Source organism: Chlorocebus sabaeus, chromosome 10 (genome assembly GCF_047675955.1).
Source record: "Chlorocebus sabaeus isolate Y175 chromosome 10, mChlSab1.0.hap1, whole genome shotgun sequence".
Classification (NCBI taxonomy): domain Eukaryota; kingdom Metazoa; phylum Chordata; class Mammalia; order Primates; family Cercopithecidae; genus Chlorocebus; species Chlorocebus sabaeus.
The window spans coordinates 10,069,522-10,095,281 of NC_132913.1; the positions used below are offsets into that span (position 1 = coordinate 10,069,522).

Here is a 25,760-nt window from a genome sequence, read left to right on the forward strand (position 1 = left end):
CTTATCATTCTCGTGAGAATTTGTGTTTCAGAGTTTGTCGCATGAGAACACAAATTCTAGCTATGTTTTTACATGTGTGCTTGTTACAACACCCCCTTACTTCAGGTAGATCCTGCTGCAAAGTAAGATACCACCACGGAGTGGTAAGAAATAGGTTGCTTTGGTCTCTACCATACTATTTTTCAGTTAAATTTATATGGCAGTCCTAGAATACAGTTTTAGAGTAACATAAGTGAATTATGGAGTAGTGTGAACTATACACACCAGTGCTTCAGAGAGTCTTCTCAGAGGATGTAAGTGTGAACCTGGAGACAAGTTTGGAAATGGAGGGCGTTCAAACTCCGTGAATTAATATATTGTCATCTCTGCTCTGTGTTTGATTTCTGTCTGTAGTGACTATTTCACTCTCTGTGTTTGAAATAATTCTTCATCGTAATAATTTCCGGTTGTAGTTTGTATTTGTATTAATTTGGATAAAGTACATGTAATAAATAGTATACATCTTTACTTTTAGTCGTCCGCTGTCTGCCAAAAGAAGTCCTACTGGAAGTACCACATCTAGAGGTGAGACTGACAGCCGCGGAGAAGGCCTGTTCTCGGCTCTGGTGGTCTGTACTTGAAGCTGTGAGAGGCTGCCCAGGCACGGGAGGCCGGCAGCCTGCTCTCAGTTCCTTCTTAGGCTTGAACATAGCCTGCTGTGCCCTGCCCTGACTCTCCGGCAGAGCTCCGCTTTGTCAGGGCCACTCACTGCTGAGGACAACATTGATGGGGTGACTTAGGAATGAAACTCTGTGACCTTTTCTCCCCACCTCCCCTGCATGTTGACACTGCCACAAACTGCACCTCCTGTCTCTGATCCTTTGATGAGGCAGTGAAGACATCTTGGTGGCATTTTGAGCAGCAGCAGCAGTGTGGTGGTGGTTAGTGGTGGGAGAGTGGCATGTTCCAGAAGGAGGAGGGTGTCTGGGTAAGAGGGCGTGGCACAGTTATGTCATTTCATGAGGAGACTCCATATACGTGAGCATTTTTTCCTTATCTCACTTCTTCATAGCAAGCAGAAACATGGTCCGTTTCCTTGGGGTTTATAGTCTTCGATAACAAGAAAACAAATGTAATTGATACATTACAGTTGAGGTCACTTTTAGTTTCCTTCAGCATTGCCTGAACTCTCTTCTGGGACCAGGAAAAACTGTTGGTCAGTTTTTTATGCTCCAACATTTGTTAAAACGCGGTATTTGTTTTCAGGAAAGCCAAACAACATCAAACTTTAGCAGTGTATTTTCAAAATTCTATGTAGTCCTTATTCATATTTCCTCATTTGTCACTAAAGCTTCTACAGTTAGTACCAAATCTGTGTCAACGACTGGGTCCCTCCAGCGATCTCGAAGTGATATTGATGTGAATGCAGCAGCCAGTGCCAAATCCAAAGTCTCCTCATCTGCGGGCACGACGCCTTTCAGCTCTGCAGCGGCTTTGCCTCCAGGGTCATACGCATCCTTAGGTAACCACACCACTGTCACCCTTTCCCTCCTGCACTGCTCTGCGAGAGATGACTCTTACCTCTTAGCAAAATACAAAAACCCATGATTGAGGCAAGTCTCACAGTTGCAGGGCTACTGTTTAAATCTAAGTAGCTTTGTGCACTTGCTGCTGATCAGCCAGCTACCCTTGTTGAGTGTCCCTTTCTTTGGTGCATCATCCGTTTTAGTGATGAGTAAGTACACAGTACATGCGTGCTCGGAGGGTGGGTGGCACTGAGCACATCCTTTCCTCAACTCTTCCTCCTCCTCCGTGGCAAGCCCAGCCACCTCCCATATTGTCAAAGCTAAGTTTTTCCCCTCTGACTCTGGTGGGAGCAGAGCCAGCAGGTTCAGTGAGGGATACACCAAAGGTAGTGTAGTTAGATATTTCTCAATTTGAGAATAGAACCAGAGCTGGCAGGGATCATCGGATTGGGTTGTGGGGAATGGCAGGAGGAATCTGAAGGAATGTGATGAGCTCATGAATCAGCATAATCCTATCTGTGCAAACGAGTGTTGTCCTTCCATGTGTCACCTTGGGAGGAGCATGCCTTCTGAGGATTGCCCAAAAATGTTTTTAAAAAATTACTTTCACAATTTTTACTGTCTCACATAGTGACAAATCAGCTACTCATATTTTTCAGCAAATGCCTAACACGTACTATGTGTCAGGCTAATTGTTTGTTTCGTTTTGTTTTTGTAAGAGCCAATTCATTCAAAGCCAGAATCTAAGGATTTAGCTGGATTGATTCTAGTTTAGATTTTACGGAAATGAACAAAATTTAAACTTCCTGAAATATTGAGGTGGAGTTACTCATGTAACTTTCAGACAAATTCCGGAGTCAGTTCTAAAACCAATGTTCGGAAAATGTTTTCAACATTGGAAGCACAGTGAACAAATAGCATTCAGAGAAGATTTTAGGGTCTGCCATTTATTAGCTCTGTGACCTGGAGCAGGCCATGGAATCTGTAAGTCTATTTTCCATACCTGCAGATTACTTGTAATAATAGCCACCTAACTCATATATGAGGCAAAACAAAATTATATAAAGGTTCTTTATAAACTATTGTCCTGTAAGGTGGAAGACAGTGTGATTGTGATAGGAACATTATTAATTTGAAAGATACGTGTTCTGGAACATCTGCTCAGTCAGTCTTGTTTTTATGGAAATACCTCATACACACATGACAATTGAGAAGAAACAATGTCATTAAGAACTCTGTTTTTTAAATCGTTTTAACTATTCCAACATTATGTAGGAGTGTTGTCCATATGTAACCATTGAGAAAAGGAGAAGTAACAACTCTTCCCTCCTACACTGAATTAGTTCTGTTAATTTTAGTTTAGTTTTTCAGTACTTACCTATGCTTTAGTATATTAGATCCACCTTTAGTATTTGTAATTAGTGTTTGTTTCATTGCTGGAAAAAGTGAGTAAAAATCAGCCATTAGAATATTCAGTGTTTTTGTTTTTCTGTCTGTATTTGGAGTGTTTGAATATGACTGGTATAGACTTCCCCCAGTGCTAGTAAAAGCCCTCACATCTTTTGGTATGATAATATGGAACTGACCCTTCAGAAGCACTGATGGTAAGTTTTCAGTCAAGTATTAACCTCTTCAAAGAACGAGACTGGAGTATTCAAATTCTCTGTTTCCTGAGAATTCTACCTCAATTTCCCTTATTTTGTCCCCAAACGAAAACACCAAAAAGTTGAAATATAACACAATCCTAGTGAGAATTTGTTACAGTTGCTACTTAGGTTGACACATGACATCTTTGCAAAAGTGTAGCATTAAAGCTGATGATCCTTTTCCAAACTTCTAGAGTCCAGACACATGAGGGAAGACATGGAGTACATAGGCCTGGACTCAGGTACCATGCTCGACAGCTTTCGCTGCTGGACGTGTAGTTGGGATAGGCATTGCTAGAGCAAGCTTCTCTGAGCTTCTTACTTGGCTCTGCTCTTTGGGTAACTCTTCAGTACTTTATCTTCTAGTTCCTCCTCTCTGCCCTGTTCTGCTGGTACTTTCTTCCAAGAAAAAGGAACTCTTAAGAGGATTAGAGTTGGCTAAAACAAAAAACAATCTTTCTTTCAACTGTGGCACTACCCTGGGTTGCCCTTCTATGTTTTATTTTCCAAAGGCAAAAAAACCATTATGCTATGTCAAGCTAATTTCAATACAAGGCACACTTACTTGCTTCAGACTCTGCTTTGCTGTTGAACTTGTTTCCCTTTTAATTTTGTTTTAAATTGTACTTTTGCTTTTTTAGTAGCTAATAACATTTGGCTTTTTAATTTTTTGAATGTTACTAACTGTTCCCTGTTATCCCTTCCCTTGTTTTTTAATTTGCTTAAAGATGGTACTACCACTAAAGCGGAGGGTAAGCGGTTTGTTTCTGTGATTGAGGTGTGTCTCACTTTCTCTGGTCCTCTGTTCTCACCGAGTGTTGCCCAGTACCCACTTGTCCTCACCAAGGTCCCTGCATGAGATGTTGCACGATGTCCCTCCTCCTCTCTTTTCATTCTGTCTCCATTGGGGTTTTGCCCTACCTCTACCTAAGTTCTCCTTCCCTTTCTTGTTCAGTCTTTGTTCTTGTGAATTTTAGCACTAAAGTATGCTGTGCGTGGTTTTTCATGCTGAGTCCACACTCTGGGGAGGAGCGTCGATGTCACACTGTGTGCTGCTGTCCTCATGGACTGCCTGTCTTGGGTTTTATTACTCCTGAAGCACTACTTTAGCTTTTGTTTCCTTTTCTTTCCTTTTGTGCTTTTGTGGGCCTCTCAGGATTTGCCTTTCCTGTTTTGAAAGTAAATTTCAATGTCAATTATTCAGACTAAAGGCTGGTAAACGTTTTCTAACAGGTAATTTAAAGAAATTAAAAAAAAAAAATTTTTTTTTCTCTCCTCTAAAGGTACTACTGACTTACGTGATGCTATTTTTTATTTGTCTCACGGACACACGCCCCATTCATTTATTCACTCTCATTCATCCCCTCATCAACCACATATTAAATGCTTTCCATGTGCCGTGTTCTGTACTACACACCGAGGATATAACAATGCTGAAAGAAATAGGCATATCCAAATCCACTTTATTTTCTTTTTTATACCATTCTCAAGAAGCTCTTCCTATTTTTGTATTACCTTTAGAATTTTAGACATGGTTGTTTTAGTCTCTGCAGGTTTTTGATAAGTGCATGTAAGACAATATTATTCCTTTGCTAGATAGAACGCATGATAATGCTTTAATTAATTGAAATTTAGAGAAACAGTCTCTGCCTAAATAGAGGCTTAGACCCACCAACTTTCACGATAATTACTTAACAATTAGGAAGAGCTAGTTCATTTTCGTATGTTATTTAGTCGCCCCAAAGGGCTAGCATGCAAAGCTGGCTGGGTTTAGCTTGATGTGTGCAGCTCAGTTCCTTTAATCCATGTGTTACTTTCTAAGGACTCATAAAGGAAAGAGAGGAATGGATTTTTTTTTTAAAGGTGAACATGGTCCCAAGATTAGTCTTTCTTAAATTTATCACATCGTGAGAATTACTTGGATGCTTACTAAAAAAAATACTCTTAGCTCCTTCCCCCTGAAGATGCTGATTAAGTTTGGAAGGAACCAGAGAATCTGAATTTCTACTCAGCCTCATTGGTGGTTCTTAGGGTTGGATAAGTTTGTAAAACAAAAAATTTCCAGAATTAAAATAAAGACAAGAAACCTCTGTCCTGATGAGCACGTCGTGTCTGACGGCAGAAGGCAGAGGCTGGTGTGATTGAAAAGTTGGTTGGTAATTTTCTTCATTTCTTAAGCTGATATGGGTAATTTTATGTTTCTCCTCCCCAAAGAAACAATCCTGAGTGTTTTCTCAGCCTTGCTGGGAGGGGAGTAGGAGAGTGGAAGAGAATAATGTAGATGAAATGGAAAGCAAAGACATTACATGGGAAATTATATGTTTTTCCAGAATGTCCTGATTTCCATGCCTATGTAACAGAATTGAAATCAGCCTGTTGTTCCACCCAGCCCTAGAAGTTTTTAACCTTTTTTTTTTCCTCCCATCAGTTCCACAGTGCTGAGTAAGGTCAGAATTGCCCTCTCAGTTATTGTACAGGAGACTAACTCTGGTTTTCCTTCTGCTGGGAGAAATTGCTTTTATAGAGAGCTCAGACTCCGACAATAGAGACCCTTGCTGGAGAAGCACAGAGAGTGTCAGTATTTGTGTACTGGGGCTGCACAGGCTGTGGCAACACCTGGCTAGTCAAAGCCTGGAAAGACCTGTGAGTTTGAACACTTCTAGGTTGTCATTGTTCTGTTGGTTTCAGCAGTGAGACTGAGAGAGTCTGTTCTGTTTAGAAAAGCCACAGTGGTTTTTAGGTAAAGTCTGCAGGAAATGTCACTTGGTGCCTTTTCAATATGAGTTTTCCACCTACATTTTTGGAACCATTATGGGCCTTTAAAAAATTTATTAATAAGTCTCAAATATTTTATAATCTAGCTTATGAGACAAGATGATTTTTAAACAGTTGTATGCTCTAAATTAAAAACTTACAGGGTGGGTACAGTGGCTCACCCCTGTAATCCTAGCAGTTTGGGAGGCCAGGCAGGTGGATCACCTGAGGTCAGGAGTTCGAGACCAGCTTGACCAACATGGTGAAACCCGGTCTCTACTAAGAATACAAAAATTAGCCAGATGTGGCATGCGCCTCGAGTCCCAGCTACTCAAAAGGCTGAAACAGGCCAGGCACAGTGGCTCATGCCTGTAATCCCAGCACTTTGGGAGGCCGAGGCGGGTGGATCACAAGGTCAGGAGATCGAGACCATCCTGACTAACATGGTGAAACCCCGTCTCTACTAAAAATACAAAAAATAAGCCGGGCATGGTGGTGGGCGCCTGTAGTCCCAGCTACTAGGGAGGCTGAGGCAGGAGAATGACTTGAACCCCGGAGGCGGGCCTTGCAGTGAGACGGGATCGTGCCACTGCACTCCAGCCTGGGAGACAGAGCCAGACTCTGTCTCAAAACAAAACAAAAGGCTGAAACAGGAGAATTGCTTGAACTCAGGAGGCAGAAGTTGCAGTGAGTGGAGATCATGCCACTGCATTCCAGCCTGGGCAACGGAGCAAGACTCCGTCTCAAAAAAAAGAAAGAAATTTAGGCAGTACATTTGAGTTTATTGGCATTTTTATTACTATAGTAATTGAGAAAAATATATATTCCTTAGGAGCTATTCATTGTCTACATCAAGGAATCCTAACACTTATGGCTAATTAGAAAAATACTTTTTGTAAAGAACAAAAAACTCAACTTCTGGATGAAAGTTTATTTTTAGGTTATTGTCTTCAGTATATTATGTTCAGTAATTTTGGAGATTTTGATGAGGGAAACATAATGTCTTTTATGTTGCACATGAGGAAGTTTATGATTAGATTGTTATATGGTAAATGAATGCATTCTCATACTTTTTAAAAAAGCTATTATGCTTAGGAAAAGCATTCATATTTTTCCCCAAATAAGTAACTTTAAATGAAAAGTTACAGTGCTTGGAATGGCCTGTGGGACTGACAACCATTGTTTGTTTTTGGGAATAATCATGTTTATTAAAATGTTGTCAAAAGCCATATCAACTTAACTTTCGGTGATTTTAATTAAGATTACACAATAAAAACCATATAGCCTTGTCTTCAGGAAAAAGAACTTAGATTTTAGTACAGTTTTACTGGGAAATAAAATGTAAAAAATTATCCAAGAACTGTGAATTTTAGGTAATTGGTCTTTTTATACAATGGAAAAAGTACGCATGTCTATATATTGAAGTAAAAGGGTGTTAAGCCTCTTTTAAATTTTTAAAATATGAGGGATTTTTTTTTTTTTTTTTTTTTAAAGGCAGGGTCTCATCTGTCACCCAGGCTCTGGAGTGCAGTGGTGCTATCACAGTTCACTGCACCCTTGACCTGCCAGGCTCAAGTGATCCTCCTGCCTTAGCTCCCTACCCTGCCCGTCAGAGGTGGGGAGCTGGGACTACAGGCGTGCACCACCACACCTGCCTGGCTAATTTTTTAATTCTTTTGTACAGATGGAATCTCCCTATGTTGCCTAGTCTGGTCTTAAACTCCTGGGCTCAAGTCATCCTCCTGCCTCAACCTCCCAAAGTACTGGGATTACAGTTGTAAGCCACCATGCCTGGCAGGAAATTATTCTTTTGGGGAGAATAGTCATAGGTAGCAAAATTTAGAAATGATCGAGTTCCTCGGTTTTGGTTCTATGAAAGATGTCAGTGTATGAGTAAAGGCTGGTTTAATTATGCCCCCAAGCAGTGAAATGTACAACAGATAGGTATGCCAACACGTCCCAGTGTGATGAGAACGGAGACTTACTTTGAAGACCTTTTAATTTTATAATCTGTAATCTGGGAATTTGCTGAAAGTTTTGAAACATGCAGGGAACAGAAAAACCCTAGTGACATGAGGCTATTTAGTGGTTTTTCATTTGCCTAACAAGGAAATAGGGAAACCAGGCCCACAAACTACACTTGGTACACAGGCTGAATTTCTCCTGGTTTGGAGTCTTTTCTAGAAGGAATGGCAATGTGAGTGAAAAAGAATCCTTAGGAGCAGTATTTAAAAGTCATGAGATGAATGATCTTTCTTTATTCCATGAAAGTTGAAGGCTTTGGGAGCCGCTGTGGCTCAGGCGGGTTGCCCTGGGACTCGAGGAGGCGAGGCTACACGTTCGAGGCCAACCTGGTCAACACTGATTAAAAAAAAAGAAAAAGAAAGTCGAAGGCTTTGCGCTCCTCTTACAAGTCTTTGTTTTCCTCTGAGTCTGGCTTTGCTCTGGTTAGGTTTGTTTGTTGGTGTGTATCTTGTTCATCCCTCCCTCCAAAATTCTTTTTGCTGTACAGTTCTTTACCTCTTTTTTTTTTTTTTCCTGTTACTTGTGCTGACTTTTTTTCTTCCTTCATATCTATCTACTTGTCTCTGTTACTTAACAGATCATAATACAGAACTGAAGTATATTTTTACTGTTTGTTGCTTTATTTTTATTTATTTATCTGTATTTTGAGATAGGGTCTCACTCTGTCACCTAAGTTAGAGTACAATGGCATGATCATGGCTCACTGCAGCCTCGACTTCCCAGGCTCAAGTGATCCTCCCACCTCAGCCTTCCAAGTTGCTGGGACTACAGGTGTGCAACACCATGCCCTGCTAATTTTTTGTGTTTTTTTGTAGAGAGAGGATTTCACCATGTTGCCCAGGCTGGTCTCGAACTCCTGGAATCAAGTGACCCTCCCTCCTTGGCCTCCCAAAGTGCTGGAATTGCAGGCATGAGCCACTGCGCCCAGCCTGCTTGTTTCATTTATTGAAACTTTTTTCCCCTAATTACCACAGAGCATTTTATATCATCTTTTAAAATCGTACACAGGTACTCATAGTAATATTACCAAATTAATAGACTGAAAACAAAACAAAATGAAACAAAAGACACCTCTTCCTATAAAATAAATATATATCTGAGTTTTACACAACTGAGGCCCTTTTAAGCTGCATAGCTGTGTTCCCAAAAAAGTAAGGAAATGTTCAAAACCAAGAGGATCACAGACTGGAGTGACAAGCTTGAAGTGATTTTTAAGGCTGTCCCCGAGGGCTCAGTTATTGATGTGAATAGCTAGACACACAGATCACAAGACCTTGAGCTGAGCCAAGGTGAAGATTGAGAGTTGGCATTAAGCCAGCATTGACAAGGGGCTATATATCCATGACGAGATGGACAAGTGAGAAAAACAAAACAACACAAAAAATCCTCTTTATCTTCAAATTGATATGATGTCTGTCTTGACTTTGCCTTAGACAGAGTGGGGAAGAAAACCCCTAATCTTTTTTCATAATTTGTAACTAAGCTCTCTATTCACACAAGTTGTGGTTTTAAATTTACTTCACCTGTGGTCTTTGGAAGACTCCAAGCTAATGAATTAAAGTAGTTTGTGTTTATAGCCCCCAAGGGTGCTTGCCAGGAACAAACATTAAACTTCTGTAGCAGAAGCTGCTGTCAAATCTAATTCCTCGGGTTTCCTGCAGATGGAAATCAGCGAAGTAAGAGTTCAAATGCTGAGTTATATCCATTATGAGTAAGAGGCAGCAGAGAAAAAGAATAAAAACAGAATGTACCCTTAAGGACTTAAGGATCTGTTACAAAATGTAAAATAAGTGTTTAAAAGAAATAAGAAACTTGTATTTTTTAAGGATATATACAACTTAGTAGCCAGAATAATCCTCCCAATTGAGAATATATTACTGTTCCAGAGTAAAAGCAGTGAATCCACACAGCTTCATACCTAAGCATGGCAGGAGCCTTGGTGTGTCAGGGCTAAAGCTGGCCGTCACCCTAAACTCCTTGGGCATTTGATGTGATGATTGTGCAGGACAGAAAAGACAGAAAGCCCAAGCCCACTTAAGACCTGCATCGTCATTGGTGAACAAAAAGTTAACTTTACTAAACTGAAAAGAGCAACGAAGAAATTTGCCCATCTTAACTCTGGTACTGGTTAGAGGGGGAAAGTAATCTCCCTCGAGAATGCACAACCAAAATCTTGATGCAGGATTCTGGTCAGAATTTACATTACCTTTGTAGTCTGAAAAACCCAAATAGATAAATCATTTTGACTGTAGATTACTTCTGTCCACAGGACAAAAACAAAATCAGAGATTTTCTTTGGAGTAATTCAGCTTTAATCTAGATCTTAAAGAATTCCCATTAATTTCCAAGAAGAGTAATCATTTCATTGTCTTAACAGTTAAAGAAATAAAGTGAAATTTTAGAAAGGAAGTAAGAGGCTGTCAAGAACGACCAAGCAGATTTTGAAAAAGAACAAACGGAACTTCTAGAAATGAAAACATAATAAATTATTAAAATAAAAAACTGGTCGGGCACAGTGACTTACACCTGTAATCTTAGGAATTTTGGAGGCTGAGGCAGGAGGATTGCTTGAGCCTGGACAATATAGTGAGACCCCATCTCTACCAAAATTTTTTTTTTTACAGTTAACTAGGCATGGTGGTGCACACCTGTAGCCCCAGATACTTGTGAGGCTGGGGCGGGGGGATCCCTTGAGCACAGAAGGTTGAGGGTGTAGTGAGCCGTGATCATAATTGCTTTACTACAGTCAGGACAACAGAGCAAGACTCTGTCTGAAAAAAATAAAAATAAAAAACTGCATGGGTAAATTGAGCAGTAAAATCAGTGTAACTGAAGAGAGAACTCGTGAATTAAGAAAGCTAGGAAGAAATTATCCAGACTATAGTACAGAGTTAGAAAATATGACAAAGTTGTTAAGTTATGTGCAAGATAGTAAAGAAATTTAACATGTCTAATGGGAGTTTAAGAAGAGGGAGAATGGGGCACAGACAATATTTGAAGAGATGATGGTTGGGAATTTTTCGTAATTGGTGAAAGACACTAAAGCCAGGCACAGTGGCTCACACCTGTAATCCCAGCACTTTGGGAGGCTGAGGTAGGGCTCTCCATGTTGCCCAGGCTGGTCTCAAACTCCTGGCCTCAAGTAATCCACCTGCCTCAGCCTCCCAAAGTGCTGGGCTTACAGGTGTGAGCCACTGCAACCAGCAAAATTTCAGTTTTTGAAAATACTAATAAAGTAGGCAAGCTTTTGAAAAATGACGAAATACAGAAAAGGTACAAATTAACTGTTAAGAATAATAAATTAGGCATAAATGTGGATCAGTAGAGTTTTAAAGGTAATAGGAAGCCAGGTACAATGGCTCACACCTATAATCCCAGCACTTCGGGAAGCCAAGGTGAGAGGATTGCTTGAGGCCAGTTTGAGACCAGCCTGGGCAACATAGTGAGACCCCCATCTCTACAGAAAATGTATAAATTAGTTTGTCATGGTGACATGAACTTGTAGTCCCAGCTGCTCCCAGCTACTAGAAGGCTAAGGTGGGAAGACAGCTTGAACCTGGGAAGTGAGGCATCAGCGAGCTGTGATCACCAGCCTAGGCAGCAGAGCTAGACTCTGTCTCAAAGAAAAAATAATAATTTTAAAAATTAAGGTAATAAGATAAATTTATGACAGCTTTGTTAACAACTCAAAAACAAATTGCACAAATTTCAAGAAAACCCACAACTGTTTCTTCAAAGAAATGAGCCATGTGAGTGGTTTTAAGACTGCTCATTAAACAATGAATCAGTAAATTCGTTGCCCTATTCCCGCCCTGCCAAAATAAACTTAATAAAAATGGAAAAGATACTCTGAATTTCTGCCATGCTCAGATGGTTCCCCATGCAGGTATCAAACATTGGATAATTGCATTGTCAGTGTATCAGTGGAGATGCAAAAAAAATAATAAAAACAGGTAATTCCAAGCTTACGTAAACTCAGAGAACAGGAAAAGAGGGAATACTTCCCTCACTGGTTTTATGCAGCTAGTATGACCAGAGTACATACAAACATTGTGTATGTGAGTGTATATGTCATGACCATGTAGGTTCAGCCCAGGTTTAATTTTTCTTCTTTCCTTTTTGAGACAGAGTCTCACTTTGTTGCCTAGGCTAGAGTGCAGTGGCACGATTTTGGCTCACTGCAACCTTTGCCTCCCAGGTTCAAGCAATTCTCGTGCCTCAGCCTTCAAAGTAGCTGGCATTAGAGGCGTGCACCACCATGCCCGACTAATTTTTTGTATTTTTAGTACAGATGGGGTTTCGCCATGTTGGCCAGGCTGGTCTCAAATTCTTGTCCTCAAGGGATCTGCCCACCTCAGCCTCCCAAAGTGTTGGGATTACAGGCGTGAGCCGCTGCACCTGGCCTAATACTTTAAAATTTATTAATGTAGTTCAAATTCAGGAGAAAAACCCTCTTATCTCAAAAGATCAAAAAATTCAAATGTTTGTGATAAAAATTCTTGGCAACTAGGCACAGAAATGAATTTTCTTTTTTTTCTTTTTCAGACAGTTTTTTGCTCTTTTGCCCGGGCTGGAGTACAGTGGCACAATCTCGGCTGACTGCAACCTCCGCCCCGGGTTCAAGAGATTCTCCTGCCTCAGCCTTCGGAGTAGCTAGGATTACAGGCGTATGCCACCACTCCTGGCTAATTTTTGCATTTTAGTAGAAATGGGGTTTCTCCACATTGGCCAGGCAGGTCTCGCACTCCTGACCTCAGGTGATCCAGTCACCTCAGCCTCCCGAAGTGCTGGGATTACAGGTGTGAACCACTGCACATGGCCAAATTTTCTTAACCTGTTGACAGTATACTTTCTGTGAAATTTCAGAAATTCTTTTTAAAAATCTTGTTTGAGTCAACAGTGCTTACCCTCACCGCTTCTATTTTGCATTGTATTACATGACCAAGACACCACAATAAAGGCAAAGAAGTAAAAGTGAATTATTTGAGGGGAATAAGCTGATGAGTTATTTGTGGGTTTTATTCTATTTAGATAACCCCAAATCTGTATACAAATTAGTAGAATTAATAAAAGTTTAGCAGAATCCTAGTGTGTTAAGATCAAAATATAACGATTCCATTCTTAGCTGCCAAGAACAGAAAATATAATTTAATAAAATATAAAAATAAAGCAACTTTAAATAAGTCTATAAAAATTGAGTAAGAACTTTGAAAAAATGATCAAACTTTACCAAAAGACATTGAAAAAGTTAAACATAGAAGATATAATGAATGAGAAGACCAATGTTATAAAACTTTTCCCCTTAACCCAGACTTTCACATAATGCCAGTCAGCATTTCAACAGGTGTTATTATTGTGTCTGCACGTACATATGAAAGAGAGCAAAGGGCTTAGGAAAAGGTGAATTTACTTGTCCTGCCAATTAGCAGGATGTCCTTTAAAAAAAGCTCATCACAGGCCAGCTGCAGTGGCTTCCGCCCATAATCCCAAAGTTTAGGAGGCCAGGGCGGGTGGATCACTTGAGGTCAGGAATTGGAGACCAGCCTAGCCAACATGGTCAGATCCTGTCTCTACTAAAAATACAAAAATTAGCCAGGTGTGGTGGTGTGTGCCTGTGATCCCAGCTACTGGGGAGGCTGAGGCAGGAGAATCGCTTGATCCCAGGAGACAGAGGTTGCAGTAAGCCAAGATCACACACCACTGCACTCCAGCATGGGCAACAGAAAGAGACTCTGCCTCATATGTTAATTAATTAGTTAATAAAAAGCTAATCACAGTATTGTGATGTCGTGTAGGTATGAACACATTGACTAGAAGGCTGAGAAACCCAGACACACATAAGTGCTGCTTGATAGACAATGAAGGTGGCATTTTAATCAGTAAGAAAGCTGTTAAGTAAATTTATTTCAACATTAGTTATATGGAAAAAATAAAGTATATCCGCTCTTATCCATACGTACATAAGTGACTTTTCCAGCAAAATAGTAGCAAAATAGTATGCTTTAGAAAAATATAGACCTTGTGTTATAATTTTAAAACTTTCTAAATATGTAAAACAAAACCACATAGTTATTGGTTGTGAAAACATGTATTTAGAAAAAAAAAAAAACCAAGGGAATGCTGAACACTGCGTTTAGGATCATGTTACCAAATGCTGGGGGAAAGTAGAATACAAGAGGGTTAGCAAAGAGAGTTTGTATTTTTTAAGCTAAATAAGTATACATGTTCATTTAAAAAGTCTTTGTGACCTAAATATTTTATAATGAGTTTAAGAATTTAAATCCAGTTGGTTTTTTATGTTCACTTTGCCTTTGTGACTGCCTTGATTTAGCTCAGTGACTTCCTTAGGAAAATCAAAGGTCATCACTCATACCCTTGCCAGCCAGCCAGGCAGGCACAGGTATCTAGACCAGTAGTGTCACATTGGACAAATTGATTTATTTCCCTGTTTCTCGGTTTTCTCATCTGTAAAATGGGAGTAATTACTTTATGTGCTGTGAGGATTCTGAATTGACTCATATATAGTTGTTTGTTAATGGTATAGCTTTTCACTTCTGTATAGATTCTAGAGTTTGTGTATAAGTTTTTCCTTAAACTGTTATTAAAAGTCATTGATTCTTAACTACTTTTACTATTTTTTTAATGCCAGCTTTCTTTCATTGCTCTTTACCTTCCTTTCTTGAACCTTTTTCAAGCTTTAGGATTTGCTTTCTGCGTTACTTCTCTGTAAGCTTTTTTGCTTGCGGGGGTGGAATTGATTTTGAACAACATAAAAAGCCAGTGGGAGTTCAAGTTGGTTGTGGTTTTCCCATTGAATTATGACTGGAGAGGCATTTTGTGCTCTCTGGAAACCAAAAAGGCCCATTTTTTTTTTTTTTTTAAGTTTAATCGCTAATCATACTAGTCTGATCACTAATGATTTTGTGTTTCTGAATTCATTTTTAGTTTTATGTCTTCATGGTTCAATAATTGCTGTAATTGTTTCATAACTGCCTACAGCATTGAATTATCTTTGGGCCATCATTTCTCTTGGTACTCCTAATACTGATTCTTTTTAGCTGTATCTCTCTTTTTAGCTTTATCTTTTCTTTATCTTAGAAACTTACTGACGTACATGCTTAAAAATAGAAGTTTAATGCTACATATCAAAAACACGTTTATTCACTGGGGAGCTGTCGCTTCTATGATGGCTGAGTTAAGGTAGACTTTTGTTTTGGGTTTTTTGTTTTTGTTTTTGTTTTTTGCATTACTCTTATTTTCTATAGTTTTTTTTTTTTTTTTTTTTTTTTTTTTTTTTTTTTTTTTACAGTGACAGCTAATATTTTCTGGTTTTGGAAATTTGCCAGATTCGTAGACCATAGAAAAGAAAATTTAATCTGGAAAAAATTATGGGAAATGTCCTCAAATGGATATCACTTCCTTGTCTGAAGAGATAACATACTAAGATAGTTGGAACCTAAACAACTGCAGGTCCATGGCTCCATCTCAGGAGTTCCTCCTGTGTCCGTAGAGCAGTTACGTGTGGATCATATGCACGTGTGTGTGCATTCTCGCACAGGGGGACGTGGCAGACCTCGTGTGGAGGATCTGCTCACACACGCTGTTGCTCCCCTGTAGTTGGCTGGTCAGTGCCTCTCTTCTGGGGTGTGGGTTCTTTTCTTGAGTAGGTGGCACTTACTGGAAATGTTGTGAAACACTCTTTTTGCTATGTCCTCCAGGTCGGATCCGCACAAGACGGCAAAGCTCTGGGAGTGCCACCAATGTCGCCTCTACACCTGATAACCGGGGCCGCAGTCGCGCTAAAGTGGTTTCACAGTCCCAGCGTAAGAAACATATTTTATGCTCTTGCTTACCTCAGTTTTATTCAACAGCTCATTCTGCAGTTGAACATTTTACAATCTTTATATTGACTTCAGAGGGAAAAACACATTTTTTGTGGCTCTAAGATACTGTGAGTATTCTTACCGTTTGTTGGGTAAGCTTAAAAAATGAAACATTCCAGGCATACATTTGTGTCCTGTCCAGGTGATTTACATTTTTGTGTTGTTAAGCATTAAACATTAAAATGTAGTTTTCCTCCCTCCTTTGAAGCCTGTCAAATTGTAACTTAACCTGTTCTGTGACTCATTTTTGCATTGATAAGGAATCCTTCTGATGTAATTTTAGAACAGTACCTGGGCAGAAAACTATTAATGCTATGTTCTTTCCAGTGGTAAATAAGTAAATCCATTAAAAGCTCTCCCCCTTTAATTCTGTGCTCTAACATTTGCAGCCCACACCTCTCTTCCTGCCATGTGGGCTCTTGCTTTGCCTAGCTGCTTCCATGATTGCGTCTCTGTATATGTGAAGTCAGTTGGTTTGTTAGCCTTAGCCATGAAAGCAGCCACAGCTGGAATGAATTTATTCTGGCCACTCTTCAGATCCTCCCTTGGTGTCTCACTTTCCAGCCACACATAAACTTTAAGGGGCCCGCTTCCCCTCTGTGCATGTCGAGTAGAGCTGGGTAGCAGAGTGCCCTTGGGCAAGGTGAGCATGAGAAGGAAGTCTTCCTGTCCCCAGGAGCTGCATGTGGTCCCACAGCATAGCACTCACTAGCTGACATTTGTCTGCCTCCTTTGTGACCCAAGGAACTGTCTGTCTGTTGTAGAGAGTGCTCAGTCTGCACCAAACTTTAAGAGCTCTCTTAGTATAGAGAATGGCCTTGCTTAACACCTTCTGAATTTAAATTCTTTCCCTTTGATAACTGCAGTCCTCATGTTATATAATTTCTGCAAAGAAAGCAGAAGATCACTTATAGTGCTGCCTTTGGTGAGGCTACAGAACCTTCCTGTGGCCTAGGTTGTATTGTGTAGTGTGATACACTACAAGCATGGGCTTCAGTGTCAGACAAAACTGGGTTTGCATCCTGGTTCCAGTGTGATGTTGGGTGAGTCTTTTAACCTTTTGTGAGCCATTGTTTCATTGTCTGTAAATTGAGTGATAACAATTCCCACCCTCATGGGGTTTTCCTGAGGATTTAATGAGCATTAGGAGCTTAGCATGTGATAGACAGTAAATGGACACAAGCTTTATAGTCATAATTGCTTCAGATACTCCCATCAAAGGAAGTTGAGCGTCCTTGATCCCTGTCTACTTCAGTAGGTTTAGGAAATTAGGCTAGGAATGGATTTACATGATGAGGGATGCAGTTGAAGGTAGCTTGAGTCCATTAAGACCAACAATGCTCTCCTTACTGTAGAACTTAAACTGGGTTTTCATTCAGATCCAGGGTGCAAGTGTAGTCCAGAAGTGTCTATCTTGGGAACAGCTTCTTGGCTCTGGTTATTTTGTTGAACCCTAGTGATGCCTGGAGACACAAAAGGTTATTTGACTCATACATATGGGTTAAATTTTACTGCAAAGGAATTGTTAACAAAAAGTGTTCAAATCTCAGAATCTAGGTCGATATAATGAAATTAAACCAAATAAAAAATGTCTAAGCGTGTAACTATGCAGTGTTACTTCCCTCTGTGGAGGCTGAGGGCTGAACAGTATTTTACCTGTTTCATTCTAATGCTGTTGATCAGCATTGGGGTCTTTGGGGTTCCCTGCCCCAGCTAGGTCAATGCTGTAGTTTTCTCTCTTATATTGTAGGTTTTAGGAATGTGTAGATTACCTTGGCAGGTGGTGAAGATTACACTTCCTTCTCTAATAGTGGTTAGGGTGATAATACAGCTTTAATTTTTCAGTCTTATAAAAATACTGTACCTAGCCTTGGGGCTCCCCTTTTAAAACTCCTTAGTTTTACTTCACTCACCAAATTATACTCAGGAAGAGTGACCACACTAGCCAGTGATCAAGCCTATACTTTCAACTTATGCATGTAAATTAAAAGTTTAAACAATTATTTTAATAAGTGGTAAATATAAGCATATATATCACAAATGTAGATATACTAGTATTCATAGTCCTGATTTAATACTAAGTAGGCTTCATTAATATTAGATTTAGGGCCCTTAATAATTGGCATATTTTAAATATTTGATGTTTAGGGGAAGTCAGGACAGGTAAAACTAGTTAACAGCAGTTTCAGTTAGTTGATGTTTATTGAGCACTTACTATGTGGTAAGCACTTTTGAAGATGGTAGTGATACACAGATGAGTACGTTACAATCACTTCCCTCAGGTTGCTTAAAGCTAGAAAGCAGATATGAGCCTCGCACATTGTAGATTTAAAAGTGTTTTATGAACAGATCTGAAATAAATGCTAATGTAGAATGACAAAGATAAACATAAGTACAAAAATAGGAGGAACAAGTCCTAGGAAATATAGCTGTTTTGCTAATGTATTTGTGAACAAAGACCTTTGTGTTGTGTTGCATGCTGACCTTCTGTATTGTGTTATTGTCTTTTAATCCACTTTTTGCCTGTCCTTTGGTCTGCTCTCATAATCAAGGATCCAGATCTGCTAATCCTGCTGGTGGTAAGCCATTTCTCTTCTTGCCTTTTTGTTGTTGTTGTTGGCATTCTCCCCGACCCCATGCTCCCTGCACAATATTAATTCCTCTCTTTATTGTAAGCTTAGTTAATCTTTCTGCATTTTTCTTTGTGTTCAAATTCTAGAGTTTGAAATGGATTTCTTTCCCCTTTATACATAGTTTAATAGTTTATTAGTATGCTCAAATTTTATGGGTAAAATTAGTAGGTCCTGAGACAAATTCTTCATTGGTTTTTATAATGATTTTTCACTTCAATTTGTAGTTAAATCATTATAAACTATTAATTTTTGTGAGTATTCACCTAAGTGTTTCATTTGAATGATAGTGGTTTTGATTTATATAATACTTATTTTTAAATAATATATATTTAAAATAAACACACATATAAATTTACAGGTAAGTGTTGCTTCAAATGTTTTCTTCCTCTGGGTCATTCTATTCTAGTACATAAAAAATGTATCCTTTATATTTTAGAATTGTATTGCCTTCTCTACTTAGGGAGGTAATCTATCAATGCAAATGATTGCCATTTGAGTGTATTGGTGTGATGCTTAAAATTTTGTTGTTTTCTCTGAGAGAGAATTATGTCCCACAAGAAATAGTAATATATGTATCTAGCTACTTATCTATTAATAAAAATTATCAGCCATATTATTTGTTTTCAATTTCCAGTTTTATTGCATACTTCTCAGAGATTGTGGTCCATGTTATTTCTACTTTTGTAGACTCTTTTTTTGAGATTTACTTTGAGGCTTAATACACGATTTTTGTTTTTAATATTCATGTGCGGAAAGGTAAAAAGAATGTGTGTTCTGTTTGTTGGGATATATATGTGTATGTGGGAAGTGTGTGTTTGTATACATACATGTACACATACAGACACAATTTTGACTGCTCTGTCAATTTCTGTGAGGTATATAGTTTTTCAGTAGTATTAGTCTTTCCATGAGGTCTTTCGGTAGGTGTGACTTTTTCCATTTCTCCCTGTACTTTTATCATTTTTTAGTTTTATATTTCAAAGCTGTGTTGTTTGCAGCATAAAGGTTCGTGATTATTGTATCTTCATGGACAATTATTCTTTTATAAATATTAAATATCCTTCTTTGTCTTTTTTAAATGTTGTGTTTTATTCTATTTGTTTTTGTTTGTGGTGTATTGTTTGACTCTTAAAAATACCAGACAGCTGAATTTCATTTTATTTTACTTTGCATTTTCTTTTCTTTTCTTTTTCTTTTTTCTTTTCTTTTCTTTTCTTTTTTTTTTTTTTTTTTTAAAAGAGACAGGGTCTTGCTCTGTTGCCCGGTCTGAAGTGCAGTGGTGTGCTCATGGCTCACTTCAGCCTTGACCTCCTGGGCTCAAGTGATCCTCCCACCTCAGTCTCCTGAGTAGCTGGGACTAGAGGCATGTGCCACCATGCCTGGCAAATTTTTAAAAATTTTTGGCAAAATGGGGTCTCCCTGTTGTTGCCCACACTGGTCTCAAACTCCTGGGCTCAAGTGATCCTCCCACCTTGGCCTCCCAAAGTGCTGGGACGACGGACATGAGTCACCAGCCCAGGCTTGTTTTAAGCTCTTTTAAATAGATGAATTAGTCCTGCCACATTTGTTGTGATTAACTAATATGTTTGAACTTCTACCTTATTTTGTGATTTTTATTTACCAGGTTTCTGGTTATTTTATCCCCGTACTCCCTTTTAGATCATTTGGCAGATTAATAGAATTTTCTTGGATCTATTTTCTGTAGCTAATGCTTAAGAAAATTGTTACAGTTCTACTTCTGCTCTTCTAGCAGTGACACCTAAAATTTTTAACATAATCAGCTCTTACAGAATAAAAAAACCAGAACAAGAATAAACACGTTTGTGGTATTTGTAGATATTTACTGTAGAATAAGGAGGCTATTCTACCAGTAATTCTTCTAAGTATATTCTTTTATGATATTCAGTTGTCTTTTATGCTCCTACATTTTAAAAAATTACCACCAAATAAAAATTTATTTTTATATAAAATTCTGTATTTTAGCCAAATTAATGTGTAAAACCTGGCTTTTGAAAGTATTATAGTTCATTCCTACATTTACATCTATTATTCATTGTCATTTTGCTTCACTTTTAGCTGGCAGCCGGTCAAGTTCCCCAGGAAAATTGTTGGGAAGTGGTTATGGTGGACTTGCTGGGGGCTCCTCACGAGGCCCACCTGTGACACCATCCTCAGAAAAGCGAAGCAAGATTCCCAGGAGCCAGGGATGTAGCCGGGAAACAAGTCCAAACCGAATAGGATTAGGTAAGGATTCTCAAAGATCTTGGAATACCATTCCCAGCTTGGTCATAGTTTTTATTATAAGCTAATGACTATGTCTAATGTAGGAAATATAGATCTATTTTTTGAACTGTGGATGTCACTTTGCCTGGGTGTGCTTTATACAGATTTTGGCATATTGAGGTTTCAGTTAGAAAAATATGTGGGACTTAACCATTCAAATTGATGGGAAGGAATTATGTCATTATAGGCTTTTGTATTTTGCAGTCATTGTACAAAGCATTGGAATTGGGGAAATAGGGTGTTTCCCCCACAACTAGAAGCAGTGTTGCTTTTCATTTTCCTTTTACTGATTGGCACTAAGTAGACATTAACCTATATGAATTTTTCAAAAACAACATTTAGGGTCCACATTTATTTTAATTCTGATCTTCTCTAATTGGTGAAACTTATGGTTAAAAAATATGTATAGTTACTTTTGACATAGATTTGTTTAAGTATGCAAGCTAGGAATTGATTAAAACCAATATATAATATTTATTTTTGTGTTACTTAGCTTCTTTGTAATAGTGTGTAGAATCATGTGAATTACTCTCAGTAGCTTAAATACCTTTTACTCCGTTAAAATCTAATTCATATACTACCTTTTTTAATATAAAATTTAGAAGTCTTTGTGATATAATACAAAAAATCTAAATTAATACTCTATGACTTCTTTACTTCCTAAGGGTAAAATGTATTAATATAAAATCAGACTACTGTATTACATTGTGTTGGCTTATCTTTCTCATTTATTCATTTATCTCATCAACAGTGTTTACTGTGATGTACCAGGCACTTTGTTAGACCTGAGAATTAGAAGATACATGACATAGATTTAGATTCTGACTTCAAAAAGCTTGATATCTGTTGGGGAGAGGTGGAAATGTAAGACAGTAAGACACATACTATGACAGGGTGCTCCCCATAATCAAAATTATGACCTAAAAAAGGAGTATGTTAGACCCTTGGCCACCCCAGATTTCCTGCTAGGGGAGGCTGCCCAGTGTAGGTTCTGGTTTCATGAAGTACAAGATGGGATTGGTCCAGGTGGGGAGATGAGGGAAAGGTTTCCAGAGGAGAGAGAAGCATCTGCAGAAGCGGTCAGGCAAGAGGCAGCCATACGTCATTCATTTGGCTACTGTACCGGAAGTCAGAGTGGGTGGGAGTTGGGGGCAGAGACTGGTAGAGTCCAGCTCATGAAAGTCTTTGAAGGCCACCTTAGCTACGAGAAGGCAGGAGAAGGTATTTAAGAATGGATAAGGTTTGATTTGAAATCCTATTTCCAAAGCAAGTAGAAAGTATTTCGTGGTTTTAGTAATTCTCTGTGATGCCAGCTTTTTACTGGCATTGAGTAGTGTGGTCTCTTAGCTGACAAGTTATTTGGTTGTTGGTGTGGATACAACAATAGAAAAGGGCACAGCTGGAATATCTGAATTTTATGTCTGATGCTGTAACATATTTGTGTTTGGAAAATGCATTTGATTTTAAATCTAGGTGTTATGTTTTAGCTGTCTTCTTCCATTGTTAATTGTTTAAGTTTATAGGATGTCTGTCTGCAATCCATGTTAGTTTTATACCTTTAAAGATTCTTTTCTGTTTTGAGAATTTTTTCTTTTTATATTATTGAAGATGCCAATTTAATCTTCTTCTGAAAACTGGGAGATAACCCAACTTCATTTATCTAACGTAATTCTAATGTGTTCCATGATTTTAACTAAGAGGTTTGTGTTGTGTGTAGTTGAAGATACAATATTTTATACGTTTTTAAAACAGGTATTATGGAGCATCAGTAGGAACTTAAGAGAAGCCTGTTCCCTTCCAAAGAATTACTTGAAACTTTATTTGAAGAAAGTTACTTCCTTGATGCTAAAGGGATCAGTTATGTGTGGAGCTTTGAGGTCATATTAAGAAAGATATTTTCTTTAAATTTCCACACATTGTGAGAATATATGCATATAAAGAAATATATATGAATAAAATGTATTTTCATTTTTTTCCTGTGGTATGGCTTAGAAATTCCATTTAATAGGGTGGCAGACATAATAGCATTATTCAGTAATAGATTATATATTACTATTTAGTAATATATATCATTAGTACATACTGGATATATGCCTATGTTTCTTAACATTTGACTCATTGTATAGCAATTTTCAATACAATTGTTGAATAAAAGAGGAGGAACATCTTTTAGGAATATTTTCTATAATTCCCAAACCAACGAATTCAACAGTTTTAATGATAGCTAAACTAGGTTTGGAATTTGCACTGAGAATTAATTGTAGTTATCTACAAATTGTGTTTGGTTCACCTATGCCTCTTTTTGTTTGAAATGATACTTCTTAACAAAATTTTCTTTTTTCATTTGTTTTAAAACTAATGCCAAGATCTTCTTTGGCATTTAAATTTTCTTAAGCAAAACAGCCTGCAATTCCTGTTGAATATTCAAGAAGCAAAATATATCCCTGCTACTCTCTTTTTTCTTGGTGATTTGTTCCCTCGTAAGCTGTCCGAGTAGGAAAATATATTTTTAAGTTGTTTTATTTCTGTATGTCCTAAAGATAATACTTTATAGATACAATAATGTCACGTAAATCACCAGTATCTGTAGTGATTATATTTTGGAAGTTTGCCCTTGTTCTCTTCTCCCACTCATCTATGGAAAGGCTATGAAAACACATTTGATATTTTTGCAGCTTTCATTCTGTGGATGTGTATTTAAAATGTTCTTAAAGTTTTCTGGTTAAAATACTTTGAAATAATTAAACATTAATAATAGTTCATTTCAACTGCAAAATGAGACTACTGTCTTAAGACCAAGACATGAAAATGTCTAGACCAGAGAGACATTTCATGTCTTTAACTTCTGGTGGTTTTTATTAATTCTCTTATATTCTGCTTTCCTGAGTCTTGGTTGGACCCTTCCTTAAGATGTAAAAGTCAAGATTACCATTAAAACACTGAAGTAGGGTAGAGTGTCTATCAAGAAATGTAAACCAATCAAATGGGTATCTTATGGATCTTATGGCTTCCCAGCGTTTCGTGTAAGCAGAAGACCCCAGAGATACCTAGGAATACTGCTTTTTTAGGAAGTTCACAGTACAAGTATGTTTTCCTTGTCTCTCCCTCTTATGCCTTCTCCTCTGTAACATATTTTCACATAGAACATTTAGTTTGGCACTTAAAGAGACAAATTATTTTGGTGTTTTTTTTTCTTTTGGTTTTGATCACCTAATTAATTCATTTATAAAAAATCATGTATATACTTATTTTAGGCCGGGTGCAGTGACTCACGCCTGTAATTCCAGCACTTTGGGAGGCTGAGATGGGTGAATCCCTTGAGGTCAGGAGTTGAGACCAATCTGACCACCATAGCAAAACCCCATCTCTACTAAAAATAGAAAAATTAGCTGGGTATGGTGGTGCGTGCCTGTAATCCCAGCTACTTAGGAGGCTGAGACAGGAGAATCACTTAAACCTGGATGGCAGAGGTTGCAGTGAGCCAAGATTGTGCCACCAAATCCCAGCCTGGTCAACAGAAGGAGACTCTGTCTCAAAAATAAAATATAGGCTGGGCTCAAAAATAAAAAGGCCGGGCGCAGTGGCTCACACCTGTAATCCTAACACTTCGGGAGGCTGAAGCGGGTGGATTGCCTGAGTTCAGGAGTTTGAGACCAGCCTGGGCAACATGGTGAAACCCCGTCTCTACTAAACTACAAAAAATTAACTGGGCGTGGTGGCGTGCACCTGTAATCCCAGCTACTCGGTAGGCTGAGACAAGAGAATCACTTGAACCTGGGGGGCGGAGGTTGCAGTGAGTCGAGATCATGCCATTGCAGTCTAGCTCAGGTGGCAGAGCGAGACTCCATCTCAAAAAAAGAAAGAAAGAAAGAAATGAAATAAATAAATATACTTATTTTAAATTCTTCTTTTATATTAGTCTTTCAAAGTAGTAGTATAAGTGAGTTTGTATTTCTCTTGTATTTTAAATTATTTAACATTTGAACCATTGATGTCACCACTAGATTAACTTTGAAGAGTAAATGATGCCAGAGCTCTTGAAGTTTAGGGTAACTATGGCCATATTTTCATAAAATCATAAACAGACAGAGTTATTTTTGTTTATATTGCTACTAACCATATGTTAAAGGAGAAAATCAGCTCAAATGGGTGAATAAACTGTCTCTGGGTGAAATATGGGGGATGGGGGGTAAACTTTTTAAGAAATTTATGCATACTGTTATTTCAGAGTATATCTCTTTACTACTGTTAATGCTTTTTATTGTCTTTACAAAACAGACTCAGACCAAAAAGAGAGCGTTTTTTCCCCGTTTTTCTAGCATGTATATGAATTTAAGGAACGAGATGGGGCTGGGAAAAATTCAGAAATAATCAGGCAAGAACTATTAAGAAAATGCTCAACTAAGCATGAACTTGTTTAAACAACTATCAAGACTTTTTATAGCTTTTTTATCATTTGTTTTGGAGTGGGCAGTGGAATACGACAAAATTTTCGCGTGTGCTCTTCAGCAAGAGACTTGGAAATACTTATGTATGTGCATTATCTCACAGTACCCTTCTCATTTAAAATGAGGAGACGTGTTCTTTTTCCTCGTTTTCCTAATGGGAGGCTTGAGACCCAAAGAGGCCAAGTGGCTGGACCAGTGAGATGGCGTGGAACTGGAATGGTCATTTTTTGACTCAGATTTGGCACTGGTTCTCTAAGGATGAGTGGTATTGCTGTGTACATTCTAGGAAAGTTTTCCATATTGGTAGAGCCAGTACATGCTCCCTAGTTTTTTAAGCATTTAATTTGACATCTCCTTTTGTCATCATTGTAGGAGCTGTTTAGAATGTCATCAAGAATTGCTGATTAAATAGTCACTACTACTTTGAGTAAAAATTCAGTGCTTTCACATCACTCTGGCAAAATTAAGGAGAGCTTAAGAATTTCTGGTGAACCCCCAAATAAAGCCCTTTATGTCTACATTGTTGAGATTATGTTCCTGTGCTTGACTTCTTTTTTTTTTTTTCCTGACCAGTACTAAGCAT

General features: G+C 38.3%; 1 protein-coding gene across 22 annotated transcripts in view; it reads left to right on the forward strand.

The window, feature by feature from the left end:
* The window catches only part of CLASP1 (cytoplasmic linker associated protein 1), a 309,125-nt gene that overhangs the window by 201,436 nt on the left and 81,929 nt on the right, over positions 1-25,760 (forward strand). For 9 of the 22 annotated variants that reach the window (XM_037988107.2, XM_073019596.1, XM_037988110.2 and 6 more), the window contains 7 exons: positions 515-564; positions 1,331-1,501; positions 3,346-3,393; positions 3,880-3,903; positions 15,649-15,753; positions 18,366-18,392; positions 20,523-20,690. In XM_037988107.2, the coding sequence (XP_037844035.1) occupies positions 515-564; positions 1,331-1,501; positions 3,346-3,393; positions 3,880-3,903; positions 15,649-15,753; positions 18,366-18,392; positions 20,523-20,690 (593 nt within the window). The remainder of the gene's footprint in view (positions 1-514; positions 565-1,330; positions 1,502-3,345; positions 3,394-3,879; positions 3,904-15,648; positions 15,754-18,365; positions 18,393-20,522; positions 20,691-25,760) is intronic. The other 13 variants (XM_073019601.1, XM_037988116.2, XM_073019609.1 and 10 more) reach the window with 5 other exon arrangements.